This window comes from Carettochelys insculpta, chromosome 3, assembly GCF_033958435.1.
Source record: "Carettochelys insculpta isolate YL-2023 chromosome 3, ASM3395843v1, whole genome shotgun sequence".
NCBI classification, from domain to species: Eukaryota; Metazoa; Chordata; order Testudines; family Carettochelyidae; genus Carettochelys; species Carettochelys insculpta.
In genome coordinates this window covers 93,778,291-93,791,709 of record NC_134139.1, presented here as the reverse complement: position 1 = coordinate 93,791,709, position 13,419 = coordinate 93,778,291, and the positions used below count along the sequence as shown (strand labels likewise).

The 13,419-nt window shown below is 44.1% G+C and overlaps 1 protein-coding gene across 2 annotated transcripts in view; it reads right to left on the bottom strand.

The window, feature by feature from the left end:
- SYNE1 (spectrin repeat containing nuclear envelope protein 1) overlaps positions 1-13,419 on the bottom strand; it is a 415,690-nt gene that overhangs the window by 25,498 nt on the left and 376,773 nt on the right. For both annotated transcript variants that reach the window (XM_074990362.1, XM_074990363.1), the window contains 2 exons: positions 7,786-7,968; positions 5,327-5,464 (listed from right to left, as the gene is read on the bottom strand). In XM_074990362.1, the coding sequence (XP_074846463.1) occupies positions 5,327-5,464; positions 7,786-7,968 (321 nt within the window). The remainder of the gene's footprint in view (positions 1-5,326; positions 5,465-7,785; positions 7,969-13,419) is intronic.

Sequence of the window (13,419 nt, the reverse complement as noted above, 5' to 3'; positions counted from 1 at the left end):
CAAGTGATCCTGCCACTGCAGAAGCTACCAGGTGAGAGAGCTGGTTTTTGGGGTGAGTGAGTATGTTTAACTGTTTGAATCTGTTTGAATTTGAACTGACATTTTGATTTCAGGTGGGTCAGTTTCAGTTTCTGTGGCAGCTGGCACTGCCTGCCTGACCTTTGTTCCCTTGATTGGTCTTCCCCTGTGTGACTCACAGGGGGAGGGTCTGACCCAGGCCAGGAGGCTTTAAAAGCCAGAGGCAAGGGCGACCAGAGGAGCAAAGTGGACAGGGAGCTGCAGATAGGGGTGTTTAAGAGGGAGTGTGACAGAGGGAGGCCTACGATGGTTAGGAAGACCCACAATACCTGTGCCACCACTACTGTTGTCTCCTCCACCTGTGCCTGTAGCCAGACAGACTGCCTGACCATGGATGCCTCTACCCAGATCCTGGTGTGGCTCTGCAGGGACTGTAGCTTGTAATTCCCACTCACTGATATCCAGGCTGGGGGGACCATCCAGTGTGAAAGGTGCCCGCTGGTGGAATCTCTCAGGCGACAGGTGGAGGAGCTACAGGAGGAGGTGGCCAGGTTGAGGAGTATCCAACTGCATGAGCAGTTCCTGGATAGTATTCATGTGGAGACAGCTGAGGTAACTGTCCCAGTACACAGGACAGCTGATAAACCACTGGTGGAGGAGGAGATAGATCAGGGTGGACACTGGCAGCTTGTTACTTCTGGCAGTAGGCAGTATTCCACCCCTGCTCAGAACCCTCCCTCTGTGGTACTAGGGAACCGTTACGCTGTACTTGATACAGGAGACAAAGAATCGCCCCGTACAGCAGAGGAGAAGCCTCGTACCCGCAAGGCTGGGAAGTCTGCTGCCACCACTGCGAGGAGGAAACGTAGAGTACTGGTGGTCGGGGACTCTCTTCTGAGGGGGACGGAGGCGCCCATCTGTCACCCTGACATTTCATCTCGGGAGGTATGTTGCCTGCCTGGGGTCCGTATCCGAGACGTTATGGAGGCGTCATCGAGGATTATCAGGCCCTCTGACTACTATCCCATGCTTTTCATCCATGTGGGCACTAATGATACTGTGAGGTGTGACGCTAAGCAGGTCAAGAGTGACTTCAGGGCTCTGGGGGCATGGGTGAAGGAGTTTGGGGCACAGGTGGTATTCTCCTCAATCCTGCCTGTCAGTGGTAGAGGCCCAGGCAGAGACAGGTGCATCCTAGAGGTGAATACCTGGCTTCGAAGATGGTGTCGCCAGGAAGGCTTTGGCTTCCTCAACCATCGGATTCTATTCCAGGAAGGACTGCTAGGCAGAGATGGTGTTCACCTTTCGAGGAGGGGAAAGACCATATTTGGACACAGACTGGCTAACCTAGTGAGGAGGAGTTTAAACTAGGTTCGACGGGGTCAGGGGAGCCAAGCCCACAGGTGAGTGGAGAACATGGAAACCTGGGTGATGGGTCAGAAAAGGGAGGCAGCATGGGCAACAATGTCAGAGTAAAAAGAGGGTCAGGGCAAAACAGGGAGGCAAGATCAAATCAATATCTTAGATGCCTATATACAAATTCAAGAAGTATGCATAATAAGCTTGAAGAACTGGAAGTGCTAATAAATAAATATAACTATGACATCGTTGGCATCACAGAAACTTGGTGGGATAATACATGATTGGAATGTTGGTATTGAAGGGTACAGCCTGCTTAGGAAGGATACACAGGGAAGAAAGGGGGGAGGTGTTGCCTTATATATTAAAAATGTACACACTTGGACTGAGGTGGATATGGATGTAGGAGATGGACGTGTTGAGAGTCTCTGGGTTAGACTAAGAGGGGTAAAAAACAAGGGTGATGTCCTGCTAGCCGTCTACTACAGGCCACCTAGCCAGGTGGAAGAGGTGGATGAGGCTTTTTTTAAACAACTAACAAAGTCAAGCAGGGCCCCAGATTTGGTGGTGATGGGGGACCTCAACTATCCAGATATATGTTGGGAAACTAATACAGTGGGGCACAGACTATCCAGTAAGTTCTTGGATTGTACTGGAGACAATTTTTTATTCCAAAAGGTTGAAAAAGCTAACAGGGGGAAGCTGTTTTAGATTTGATTTTAACAAATAGGGAGGAATTGGTAGAGAACTTGAAGGTGGAAGGCAGCTTGGTTGAAAGTGATCATGAAATCATAGAGTTCACAATCCTAAGGAAGGGCAGAACAGAAAACAGCAAAATAGAGATAATGGATTTCAGGACGGCAGATTTTGGTAAACTCAGAGAGCTGGTAGGTAAGGTCCCATGGGAAGCAAAACTAAAGGGAAAAACAGCTGAGGAGAGTTTGCAGTTTTTCAAAGGGACATTATTAAGGGCCCAAAAGCAAGCTATCCTGCTGTGTAGGAAAGATAGAAAACATGGAAAAAGACCACCTTGGCTTAACCAGGAGATATTGCATGATCTCGAAATAAAAATGGAATTGTATAAAAAATGGAAACAAGGAAAAATTACAAAGGATGAACATAGGCAAACAACACAAGAATGCAGGAGAAAGATTAGAAAGGCTAAGGCACAAAATGAGCTCAAACTAGCTACAGGCATAAAGGGAAACAAGAAGGCTTTTTATAACTATATTAGAAACAAGAGGAAGACCAGGGACAGGGTAGGGCCATTGCTCAGTGAGGAGGAAGAAACAGTAACAGGGAACTTGGAAATGGCAGAGATGCTTAATGACTTCTTTGTTTCTGTCTTCACTGAGAAGTCTGATGAAGGAATGCCCAACATAGTGAATGCTAGTGGGAAAGGGGTAGGGTTAGAAGTTGAAATAAAAAAAGAACAAATTAAAAATCACTCAGGAAAATTAGATGTCTGCAAGTCACCAGGGCCTGGTGAAATGCACCCTAGAGTACTCAAGGAGCTGATAGAGGAGGTATCTGAGCCTTTATGTATCATCTTTGGAAAACCATGGGAGACAGGAGAGGTTCCAGAAGACTGGAAAAGGGCAAATATAGTGCCCATCTATAAAAAGGGGAATAAGAATAACCCAGGAAACTACAGGCCAGTCAGCTTAACTTCAGTGTCAGGAAAGATAATGGAGCAGGTAATTAAAGAAATCATCTGCAAGCACTTGGTAGGTGGTCAGGTAATAGGAAACAGCCAGCATGGGTTTGTAAAGAATAAATCTTGTCAAACTAATCTGATAGCTTTCTTTGATAGGATACCGAGCCTTGTGGATAGGGGAGAAGTGGTAGATGTGGTATACCTAGACTTCAGTAAAGCACTTGATACGGTCTCTCAGGATATTCTTATAAAAAAACTAGGCAAATACAATTTAGATGAGGCTACTATAAGGTGGGTGCATAACTGGCTGGATAACCATACCCAGAGAGTAGTTCTTAATGGTTCTCAATCCTGCTGGAAAAGTATAACAAGTGGGGTTCCGCAGGGGTCTGTGTTAGGACCGGTTCTGTTCAATGTCTTCATCAATGATTTAGATATTGGCATAGAAAGTATGCTTATTAAGTTTGCAGATGATACCAAGTTGGGAGGGGTCGCAACTACTTTGGAGGAGAGGGTCATAATTCAAAATGATCTGGATAAATTGGAGAAATGGTGTGAGGTAAACAGGATGAAGTTTAATAAAGACAAATGCAAAGTGCTCCACTTAGGAAGGAGCAATCAGTTTCATACATACAGAATGGGGAGAGACCGTCTAGGAATGACTACAGCAGAAAGGGATCTAAGGATTATAGTGGACCACAAGCTAAATATGAGTCAACAGTGTGATGCTGTTGCAAAAAAAGCAAACATGATTCTCGGATGCATTAACAGGTGTGTTGTGAACAAGACACAAGAAGTCATTCTTCCACTCTACTCTGCGCTGGTTAGGCCTCAGCTGGAGTACTGTGTCCAGTTCTGGGCACCGCAGTTCAAAAAAGATGTGGAGAAACTAGAGAGGGTCCAGAAAAGAGCAACAAGAATGATTAAAGGTCTAGAGAATGTGACCTATGAAAAAAGGTTGAAAGAATTGGGCTTGTTTAGTTTGGAAAAGAGAAGATTGAGGGGAGACCTGATAGCGGTTTTCAGGTATCTAAAAGGGAGTCATAAGGAGGAAGGAGAAAACTTGTTCTTCTTGGCCTCTGAGGATAGAACAAGAGGCAACGGGCTTAAACTGCAGCAAGAGAGGTTTAGGTTGGACATTAGGAAAAAGTTCCTAACTGTCAGGGTGGTCAAACAGTGGAATAAATTGCCAAGGGAGATTGTGGAATCTCCATCGCTGGAGATATTTAAGAACAGGTTAGATAGATGTCTATCAGGGATGGTTTAGATAGTACTTGGTCCTGCCATTGGGGCAGAGGGCTGGACTCGATGGCCTCTCGAGGTCCCTTCCCATTGTAGTGTTCTATGATACTGTGATATATTGATATATTCAAGGGAGTCTGTGGTAGGCCAGTGTGTACTGTGTAAATTTCTTAGGTTTGCAATTTGGATGTCACGGATGAATTTTGCTACCTTGGCTTTACTGTTATGAGCAACATAGAGCTTGACACTGAGCTCACTGGTAGAATCAACAAGTAGCCAGTTGCAAGACAGAACCTGAAACAAAAATTGGCATCTAAAATGAAAATACATATTCATGGGATGCATCCATTATCATATATAGCTCAGAACCATGGATGACTTATGCCAAGGAAACAAAAAATAAACAGTTCTCTGATTAGATGCTTGCGTCAAATTTCTCAAATAAGATGGCAAGACAGGGTGTTAAATGGGGAAATGTTAAATTGTGCTGGTATGTCATTCATGGGCACCCTGATTAGTAAGAAAACACTCAGGGGGCTTAGACATGACAAGCAAATGCCTGATTACAGGATCCCAGAAGAGTGTGCTGTACTCTGAAGCTCATGAAGGGTCTAGAAAAAGAGGCAGATTGCTGCACAGATTTTGGGATCCTTGTAAAGATGACTTCTTAGCCTTTGGCACGTTGGCGGAGGATTGGGATAGGACTGCAGAACACTGTTCCAGTCAGTGGAGACAGCCTGTAGATGGAATGAGGCACTGAGGTGGACTGGATCAAACTTTGTGATGACCGGCACCAGAGGAGGAAAGAATCTGTGGCTTGAATTCAGAACATTGCAAGTGTGTGGATGTGCCTCACCTATGCACAGGGCTGCCACTCACCCACTGGCCTCACCAGCCAAAGCTTCATTGATCCCTCTGATTGGCTAGGGCTGAGCCCTTGTCCTGGGAATTAAAGGTTTTCATCATGTAACACTTTTCTTGGAACATTTCTTATGCTCTCATTTCCTGTTAGGATATTTTTGGTGACGTAGACTGGCTGGCCTCCCATACCTTGAGTTGCTTTATCTTTGCTTGTGCATCACACTCTGAGAAATGTTCAATATTGGTCAGCTGCAAATCCATCTCTGTTAGCCAGACTAGAATGCTGTCTCGTGCTGTTTCAAACTCCTCACGCTGGCCAATAAAATGCTGAAGAGAGAAATTGGAAAGAAAACAAAAACAATGTGAGGCTTCCACAGAAAGCACTTTTCACTTTCCTATCTTCTGAGTCTGACTGAAATCAACAAGCTTTCTTCATTCATCTCAGGTATGAAATCCTGGCTTCAAAGAGGTGGCCAGGGGGGTTAAAATATATAATTAAAACAAAATTGGCTATTTAAATAAGATTCTATTTTAAAATAAAATTCCCACTTCATTACCAGCTGCAAAGAGCAGAGGTACAAAAGTTCAGGTGTATGTGTTCTTGTTCTTCTTTTCTAAGGTGGGGGATCAGGGCATCCAGGTCCAACTCTACACTTTCTGGCTACGTCTACATGTGCACACTATTTCGATGTAGTGACATCGAGAATAACGTCTACACGTCCTCCAGAGCTGGCAACGTCGACGTTCAACTTCGACGTTGGGCAGCACAACATAGAAATAGGCGCTGCGAGGGAACGTCTACACGCCAAAGTAGCACACATCGAAATAAGGGTGCCAGGCACAGCTGCAGACAGGGTCACAGGGCGGACTCAACAGCAAGCCGCTCCCTTAAAGGGCCCCTCCCAGACACACTTGCACTAAACACAAGATCCACAGAGCCGACAACTGGTTGCAGACCCTGTTCCTGCAGCATGGATCCCCAGCTGCCGCAGCAGCGGCCAGAAGCCCTGGGCTAAGGGCTGCTGCACACGGTGACCATAGAGCCCAGCAGGGGCTGGAGAGAGAGCGTCTCTCAACCCCTCAGCTGATGGCTGCCATGGCGGACCCCGTTATTTCGATGTTGTGGGATGCGGATCATCTACACGTGCCCTACTTCGACGTTCAACTTCGAAGTAGGGCACTATTCCCATCCCCTCATGGGGTTAGCGGCGTCGACGTCTCGCCGCCTAACGTCGATTTCAACTTCGAAATAGTGCCCAACACGTGTAGCTGTGATGGGCGCTATTTCGAAGTTGGCGCCGCTACTTCGAAGTAGCGTGCACGTGTAGACGCGGCCTCTGAGAGCATATTACAGTCAGCTCTTTCATACGCAGCAAGCCTGGGACTGGAAGGCTGCTGGATGTTCAAAGTTGCTGCTTAATATAGAGGCAGTTGCAGGATCCCTGGCAGAGAGGTGGGGCACCCAGCTGCTGGGAGCAGGCTGGGGCATGGAGCCCCACTGGCAGCCCGTGGTGGTGGGCCTCTTCCAACCCCATGGCTGGAAGCTGGCTAGGGACTACAGCCCCGCTGCCTGCTCTAGCCCCAGGGAGTCAATCGCAGCTGGTGGAACTCTGTCGGCCCCAAGGAGCCAACCTGGGAGCAGGGTTCAGGGGAATTCTGGTGGGGTGTAGAGCTCTGCTGGCAGCCTGACAGCCAGCGGAACTCAAGTGGGGCGTGGCAGAACTCTAGCTGCTCTGGGGGAACTCTGGCAGTGCACCGAGCTCTGCTGGCAGCCCCAGGTCTAGGAGCCGGCCAGGGACGGGAGCCCGTATGGCAGCTGAGAGGAAGGCACTGCAAGCACTGAGCAGAGTGGCTGTGGAGGGGTGGGGTGTAGCTCATGTGTTCAGTTCAGGAAGCTCTTGTTTGTGCTGGTTATTTGAGAATTCCAGTTGAATGAGTACTGGATAACACAGAATTTACTGTACTTTACTACTTTAGTGATCACCCAGGAAACCAACAAAACAAAATTTAGAAGACCTATTGGAGTATTGTGTCCAGTTCCGGGCACCGCAGTTCAGGAAGGATGTGGAGAAATTGGAGAGGGTCCAGAGGAGAGCAACGAGAATGATCAAAGGTCTAGAGAACATGACCTATGAAGAAAGGCTGAAAGAATTGGGCTTGTTTAGTTTGGAAAAGAGAAGACTGAGGGGGGGACATGATAGCGGTTTTCAGGTATCTAAAAGGGTGTCATAAGGCAGAAGGAGGGAACTTGTTCTTCCTTGCCTCTGAGGATAGAACAAGAGGCAATGGACTTAAACTGCAGCAGGGGAGGTTCAGGTTGGACATTAGGAAAAAGTTCCTAACTGTCAGGGTGATCAAACACTGGAACGAATTGCCAAGGGAGGTGGTAGAATCTCCACCACTGGAGATATTTAAGAAGAGGTTAGATAGATGGCTTTCAGGGATGGTCTAGAAAGTGCTTGGTCCTGCCATGAGGGCAGGGGGCTGGACTCGATGGCCTCTCGAGGTCCCTTCCAGTCCTACTCTTCTATGATTCTATGACCTAGGCAAAGAGAAAATTTGTAAAGGCTGGAGGTGCAGAAGCTCACAACATCACCTAGGCATGCAGTCTAGTTCTCAAACAAAATGGCTTGAAAATGAAGAAATACTTTTAGCCTGCGTAGGATGGAAGTGACTCGCTTCTGTAAGTTGTCCCATCTCTGGTTCCCTTCATGGACCATCTGTTTGAGGCTGCAAGCAGAGTCAGTGCGGTTCTCTCGGGCCAGGCGTCGGTACTGTTTATTAATCAGTTCTAGCTGCGTGAGACTTTCATGCACTTGCCGCTGGAAAGCCTAAAACAAAACAACAAAAGGAACAGTAATACATGTAAATGGTCTCAAAACACTCTTGATTTTGGCTCCAATCGTGAAAATGGGTCTTCACAGGGAGACCCTTGGGGGATTCATATTGACTCCAACACAGATGCAAATGTTTGCCACTACCAACCTGATTGTAGGACTTGGGTCTTTTTATTAAGATGAGCAAAGAGAAATGTTTACACGACCAATAAATGGCAGTACGGACTAGGCTTTTCAGTAAGAATGCTCCTGCCACACAGACAACAGCCAGCATAGTTTTATTCCAAGAGTGAGGCAGTGTCATTTCTTGGCTAACCAATCTTTTACCTGCATATTTTACAATATGGAGGATGTAAATTCTGAAACAGCTTGAAAATCTCTAAAAATATTACATGAGAGGGTTGCATGTGACACTGACTTGATTTTCAGTGGGTTACAAACAATCAAGCACTGTAAATGGTGACGTCAAATGCTTGAAGACATCAAAGCAAACATTCCTATGGTTCTACAAGATTTCTCGAGACACAATGGCCATGTCTACACTAGCTAAAAACTTTGAAATGGTCATGCAAATGGCCATTTTGAAGTTTACTAATGAAACGCTGAAATACATATTCAGCGCCTCATTAGCATGCAGGTGGCCGCAGCACTTCGAAATTGATGCAGCTCACCGCTGCGCAGCTCATCCAGATGGGGCTCCTTTTCGAAAGGACCCCAGCAACTTCAAAGTCCCCTTATTCCTATGAGTAGATGGGAATAAGGGGACTTCGAAGTAGGCGGGGTCCTTTTGAAAAGGAGCCCTGTCTGGACGAGCCGTGTCAATTTAGAAGTGCTGCGGCCGCCCGCATGCTAATGAGGCACTGAATATGTATTTCAGCACTTCATTAGCAAACTTTGAAATGGCCATTTGCATGGCCATTTCCAAGTTTTTGGCTAGTGTAGATGTTGCCAATAAATCTATTTGCACTACCATCTAGTAGATGCTGAGAAGCCTTGGTATGAATAATAATGGTGACTTTCCTTTGACAGTATTCCAGGCAGTTTTTATTTGTTTTCAGTAAGACAGTTATGAGAGCCATTTTTATTTCCACAGTCACAGAGAATGCTTTGCAAGTATTTATACAAATCTGTATTTGAGCAAATGGACACTCCACATGTGACTTATTTAAATTCTTCTCTGGGTTACAAGTTTCAGTCAATGAATTTGGAAATAGCAAGAGTACAGGAATGCAACATGTAACTATGTTCCCTCTAATTTTTTTCCATGTGCAGAATAATTTTGTTATGTGCATTGAGGCATATGCAGATGTGCCCCACTAGCAGAAACACAAGCTGTTGTCTGTGGGCATTCTGCTAACCACTGGATGGCATCTGAATCTCTCTGGGGTTCTCAGTTTATAAGGAACACTGCCATGTTACTTAGATTATCAATCACACTCAAAATTCTCAAAAGGCTGGCCATAGCAAGAACCTTGTGAGCCATTTGTTTTGCTCATAACTCATGAAGAGAGAAAAGGGCTATATGTTGAATATTTCACCTGAATCTATTTGGGAGACATGTGATTTAAAGGAAATGATAAAGAGATGACTTGGCTTTGGTTCCAGATCACATTTGTGCAAATTTGCATTGCGTAGATTTACGTACCAATAAAATGGCAATGAGAATAGGAGGTAGGAAAGAAATGATAACCCTGGAAAACAAATATGCCAGTGAACCCGAATACATAGCCATTAGCAGCATCAGCTAAGCACGTGCATATTGCCTCAATCCTGCCACTTGTCAGAATGAGTGTGAATTAAAAATAAAAAAAAAGCACTTTGGTGCAAAGAAGTCACAGATACAGCTAAAGAAGCCAGTCTGAAACAACCATATACACTGAAGCAACCTTACTCTTTGTTTAAATGCCAATGAAATAAGAAATCAACCAACAAGCAGCTGTGTAACTGGAGTGAGAAGCACATTTGCTCATGAAAATAGTATCAATCTGACCACCAGGGTGGATAGAAAGCAATGATTTAAAAAAAACAAAGTTAAAAGATCAGATTGCTTAATTTAAATAGGATTTTTGAATTTTTTAAATTTATTATTTAAAAATAACAGTTAAGTCTCTCAATAAACATGCTCTGCCTACATTTGCGATCTCATAAAAATGAATTAATGGCTCTCATTTGCCCAGCCTAACTACCAGCTCTTTCTACTTGAAACTTCTGGGCTTTCAATATCTGTTTGCCAGCAGACTAAAGTCACATGCGTAAAAGGAGATACAAGCTGGGTAGTAATTTTTTTTTTTGTTCTGTGCTTATGTGGTGATGGACCTGCACGAAGCATGGGAGAGGAGCTAATTAAGACATTGTCTTATAGACAGAGAGATAATATACAGAAAACAACAGAGGTAGAACAGAAAGGAACAATGAAGTGGACTGAAAAGAAAAAAGGAAGGTATTATTTAGCACACACACAGAATCCTATATTCCCCACCACGCTTTTGCCACATACAACTTCACAGTCATATGTTGGTGCTTTTAGCAGTAATGCTGTAACTAAACATATTTCAGACAACACTGTATCAGTAACAAACAAAATATTTTAATCAGCCATTAAAACCAAACCATGGATGGGTCTATAGCAAGGACCAGCAAATAACAATAAGACACCATAGAAACAGAGTCCATTTATGCCAAAAATTCTTTTTTGCGTTAACAACAAACACTTTCATTGACATGGTTGAATCCCTACAACTAGGCTATACTCCATGGCTACGTCTACACGTGCCCCAAACTTCGAAATGGCCATGCAAATGGCCATTTCGAAGTTTACTAATGAAGCGCTGACATGCATATTCAGCGCTTTATTAGCATGCGGGCGGCAGCGGCGCTTCGAAATTGACGAGCCTTGCCGCCGCGCGGCGCGTCCAGACGGGGCTCCTTTTCGAAAGGACCCCGCCTACTTCGAAGTCCCCTTATTCCCATGAGCTCACGGGAATAAGGGGACTTCGAAGTAGGTGGCGTGCTTTCGAAAAGGAGCCCCGTCTGGACGCGCCGCGCGGCGGCAAGGCTCGTCAATTTCGAAGCGCCGCTGCCGCCCGCATGCTAATGAAGCGCTGAATATGCATGTCAGCGCTTCATTAGTAAACTTCGAAATGGCCATTTGCATGGCCATTTCGAAGTTTGGGGCACGTGTAGACACAGCCCATGTGGTAGAACAGACATTGATTGAAGTTGCTATGTAGTGTAAGAGAAGCAAGTTGAACAGTGTGCAAGAAATACCGAGGGGAATTTGCCAGTTTAAACCTTGATGGGTGGAGCAATGCAGGCAATGGTCCAGTAATATGTGCCTGTGTGATAGAGCTGCATATCTTTCAGAAATAACAGATACATTGGGAAATGCCCCCACGACAGAATAATTAAAAGAAGTAGCAGTGAAAGCTGTAATAAACTGTGAACAAAAATTCAACTGTCACATGTGCAGGTTTGGTCACAGACAATGCTGCAAACATGGCAAAGATGAGAAGATACTTAGAAGAAACAGAAATATGCTTCTTACTAGTGTATGGCTGCATTGCCCATTTAACACATCTTTTAGCCAAAGACTTATGTATGTCTTCTCTAGGAATAGGAGAAAATGTTGAAGTCACAAAATACTTCCATAACAACCACTTTGCTTCAGTTTTACTGAAAAGAGTGGGAGGATACCAATTAATTTTCCCTCAAGATGTTTGACGGAATTCTGTGGTTAATTGTTCTGAAAAGTTTCTTAAGAAACGGTTATTCTCATATGATATTGTGAAGAAAACCATGATTAAATATGGAAAAGGAATGGAGAGGATATGCTCAGTATCCTGAGAACTGTATCCACTACCTTAAACAAACTTCAGAGAAATTGCTGCTGCATTGTTGATGCTGTCAAAATTTGGAAGGCACTTCAAGAGACAATGATGAAAGAAATAGCTCACCAGAAAGCTAAACTATAGAACATAAAAAAGTGAATGGATCAAACACTAACTCCACCTCATTTTCTTGCAAACATTCTCAGTCCCAGATACAAGGTAGATCCCTAACTTCTGAAGATGCTGCTGCTGTGGCATGGGCATCTTGAAACCACTCCTTAGTTATGACCGTCATAATAAATTTCACGACTGGAACAAAACCATATAATCAGTACATGTTTACTGATGGTATTTGGAACAAAGTCACTTCCCTGAACTGGTGGAAATCATTAGCTCGTCACCTTAAGTTGCTAAGCTAAGTTTTCACTGCAGTAGCATCCTCTGCAGGCATAGAGAGAATATTGTCATTGTTTGGTATTATTCACACAAATCCAAGAAATGGATTGCGAGTTGAAAAAAATCAGGAAAACTTGTATTTCTGTTTCAGTCTGTCATTTAAAATGACAGTGTGAGCAGAGAAAATGAGAGTGAGTTGTGGACATTTTAAGGACACTGTATATTTAGTGTTCTGTGGACTTGTAAGAGTTAAAAGAATCTGAGAATTTAAAAATACGTTTAAAGACAGCCATTAGCCAGAGAGTCAGGAAACTGCTGCTCTTGCAAATGTGAAAACGTTTGTGTCACATTTAAGATTTAATATAATAAAACAAGTGTTATTGTGTTTGTGTGTGTAACAGTTCTTATCATTCCTAATGTATTGCTGCTGCATCTGCAGCTTGACATGGGGTATTAGGTAATATTTTCTAAATTAATAAAAATCAAATTAACTAAAAATTATACAAACTACACCCTCTTTGATGTTATAAAATGCTATTCTGAGTTGTAAGTTATTGGCTATGTCTACATTAGCCACCCCGTTTATAAAGGGGGATGCTAATGAGATGCTTCAGGATATGCTAATGAGGCACTGCAATGAACATGCAGTGCCTCATTAGCATAATGACGGCCGCAGCACTTCGAAAGTGATGTTTTCGATCGCGCGCGGCTCATCTACATGGGGTCCCTTTCAAAAGGACCCCGCACACGTCAGATCCTCTTATTCCTACAACCAAGTAGGAATGAGGGGATTTTGACGTGTGTGGGGTCCTTTTGAAAAGGATCCTGTGTAGATGAGCCACGTGTAATTGAAAGCGGCACTTCATTGCAGTGCCTCATTAGTATATCCTGAAGTGTCTCATTAGCATTCCCCTTTACAAATGGCAGTGGGCGCTAGTGTAGACATAGCCAATACTTTTTAGTGACCAGATTTACACCATTGTTTAAGAAATGTGAATAGTATCAGCAGGAAACTTGATTGAAATAAATTTTTTTTTCTCGGTGATTTAAGTCTCCTCGATTTAAATCAATCCACTCTACTGACCACTGATTTACTAAAGATGCAAAAAATTTAACCTTGTAACCTACAACTCTCTGTAAATTTACAGTGCCATTTCATTTGTTATCAAGTTTGTTTAGCAAAAGAATAATTGTGTTTTCCAATTTTCAGTTCAGCCATGCC